Consider the following 2,841-nt stretch of genomic DNA (forward strand, 5'->3'; position numbering starts at 1 on the left):
TTGAAAAGTTGAATACTAACCTATTGCCAACAAAAGAAATCCTTTAACTCATCATCAAACCCTAAAGGAGGTTTTCTGACCCCTGCGACTCAAAACACCTGAATAATGATAAATGTCAAAAAAACAATAGCAAGTTTTGTCAAAAAAAGCTAAAACTCGTGATGTTAAAATCTTGAAAGACTTTCCATTAACTATATAGACTGTACAGTAGCCTATTGCCAAACCCTAGAGTAGGTTCGTTGACACCTAGGGCTGAAAAACCTCGAAAAATGACAAAAAATTTCAAAAAGCTTAAAAAAATTGCGCAAATTATAAATTTTCTTTTTAGCAAGCGGTTGTTCGTCAGTAGCTAGACACGGGGAGAAATTTCCGTTTTTAGCAAGCGGTTGTTCGTCAGTAGCTAGACACGGCCGAAAGGCTCCAAGAGCACTTAATGTCCGCTGGGAGCTACCTGTTTATCCCGTTTTTGAGGACGAAAAGTGAAATGGGTCATAAGAAAAAATCGGTCCAGTAAAAAATCGCATTACCGACAGGACTAATATAATTGCTACAAACTTCGTTTGAGAAGCAATTAAAAATATTGGAACAATTATTCTGACCTACATTTCTCACCTACACTCGCTAAAACTTGCATCGCTAAATATTCTTTATTAAATCAAACAAGTTTTTCCACAAAATATAGATAAGGCACGAACAAGTTCAGCAAAATCAATTTGACCAGAATATTAGCAAAGTATTGCACAGAATTCATTATTTACACCTGTTCAATGTTCATAAACAACATCAAACATCAGAATACTTTGAACTGAATGCTTTCCATGCTCTCTGTTTGAATTCTTTACATGCACTCAATGCATCGCAGCTCTTCAGAATAGCCCGTCCAACGATGATGACGTCAGCGCCCTCTTGCGCAATCGATTGCTCAACTGTGACGTAATTCTGGTCTCCTCCATCCGTCGATTGATCCAACGAAACTCCAGGCATGAATCGCAAGAAAGTGTCAGTACCTTCAAACAGTTCCTTTTTACGATATACAAAACCAGTCACTAAACTTGTATTTTCTTTAGCAAGTTCGACAGTCTTTTTGGTGTAGTCTGAGGTAATAAGGCAGTTTGATGAGCTCATTTCAGACACAAATATCACACCAGGAACTGTTCCCTGGATTTCAGCCTGCGCACTTTTTACTGCTCCCAACATACCAGAACCCGAAATTGAATGTGCAGTAACAAAATGAGCCCAGTTGGCTATTTTAAAGGGGCCTTTGAATAACTGCATTTTGAAAGTGTTCCCAATATCCGAGAATTTTCTGTCTTCGATTATCATGAAATCGAGACGTTCAGATAATTGGACAAGCTGTGCGATAAACTCGTCCACCCCAAATTGAAATATATCTTGCAATATGTCAACGTGTAATTTCACACAACAAAGTTGACTACCAACAGACTCGATCAGATCTAGAACAGGTTTGCACTCTGTCAGATCAGCAGATAGACACAAATTACTCTGCTTCTTCAAAATTGTCTTCAAAAGTCTCTGTCCATTTTTACACACTAAACTGTCAATTCTTGGCTTCAGTGATGGCAGAGTAACTTGCTTACAGTGCCCGTTCTGTTCGCTTTTCGATTGGGAAACAAAGTCCTTCAAAATGTTTATCTGTTCTTCCGGAAGATTATTCGCATTAGTCACATACCTCACAATGTCCTGCATTGTGATCAAAGGTGTAACTCTAATGCCCTCTTTGTTCAATGCCTCCAGCGCCCCTTGTTCACGATCAACGAACACAATGGCATCCGTCACTTTCAATCCCTCACATCTCAAAACATGCGCAGTCTCCAGAACTGAGGATCCAGTTGTGACCACATCTTCAACGATCAAACAACTCTCACCTGCTTCAAACTTCCCTTCCAGCAGTTTCTTCGTTCCATAACTCTTTGCCTCTTTCCGTCTCAGAATCATAGGGAGGCAGTGTTTGATAGAATAGTGAGTCGCTATTGGTAACGCTGTGTAGGGCACCCCACAAACTTTCTCTGGCAAAATTGCCACTCCATCAGTCACCCCAATGATGTCAGAACAGTATTTACTCCATAGAGCGTCAGCAATTGAAGTCATGAGACCAGGATAGCTGATCAGTACACGCAAGTCACAATACAGCGGCGATTTTTGGCCACTCTTCAATGTAAAATCTCCAAATTTCAAGCACCCAATCTCAATCAGCTTCTCAATGAAATTGTCACCCATTATCTTGACTTAAATTATTCAATAATATTTAATTGATCTCAGCAGATCCAACGTCTGCTAGATCCAGTTTTTGTGCATAAATCCAGAACATGCCGATGCTTTTGGGGCTTCACTTAATGATATTGTCAGCACACAAGAATTATTTCGATATATTTTCATTAAGGCAAAAAAGAGTAAATCTTAATAACAAAAAAAAAGATCTTTTGCTGTTCCAATCTCATGCTGTTCCAATCTCATGAATATATACTAGCCTGTTTTTTTTCTCCGTCAATTTTGACCCTACGAAACTTTCGTCGGAGAAAGATCTGTGGTATCAATTGAAACCCGAAATTCAGTAAACATAATTGGAGCAAGGTAGCATCAGAATCTCGTGAACTATTAGGTTTTGAATAGTAAGCGTTGTTACTGAAATTTATATGCGCAACAGCGGGTAGCGTGAAACTTAGTGTTCTTAGCCAAAATTCAATTTCAAGCAAAAGACAAAACACAAGCTCTTGTTGTTCCGACCCACTTGTGGGGAGAGGAACTATATACTCAAATGGTTTTTTGTCAATTTTGGCCGATCGATATATTCATCGTGTCGAGACTGGTATCATTAGAAAG

General features: G+C 39.0%; 1 protein-coding gene across 1 annotated transcript; it reads right to left on the reverse strand.

Annotated features, from left to right (window-relative positions):
- Positions 1-628: 628 nt before the first annotated feature.
- On the reverse strand, positions 629-2,268 carry LOC142341112 (uridine 5'-monophosphate synthase-like). Its single transcript, XM_075391992.1, has one exon. The coding sequence runs from the start codon at positions 2,236-2,238 to the stop codon at positions 784-786; it is 1,455 nt and encodes a 484-aa protein (XP_075248107.1). The 5' UTR covers positions 2,239-2,268; the 3' UTR covers positions 629-783.
- Positions 2,269-2,841: the final 573 nt, after the last annotated feature.

Source organism: Convolutriloba macropyga, chromosome 6 (genome assembly GCF_964194025.1).
Source record: "Convolutriloba macropyga chromosome 6, txConMacr16.3, whole genome shotgun sequence".
NCBI classification, from domain to species: Eukaryota; Metazoa; Xenacoelomorpha; order Acoela; family Convolutidae; genus Convolutriloba; species Convolutriloba macropyga.

Coding starts and splice junctions, on each gene's coding strand:
- LOC142341112 (XM_075391992.1), bottom strand. CDS start 2,238: ATGGGTGACAATTTCATTGAGAAGCTGATTGAGATTGGGTGCTTGAAA.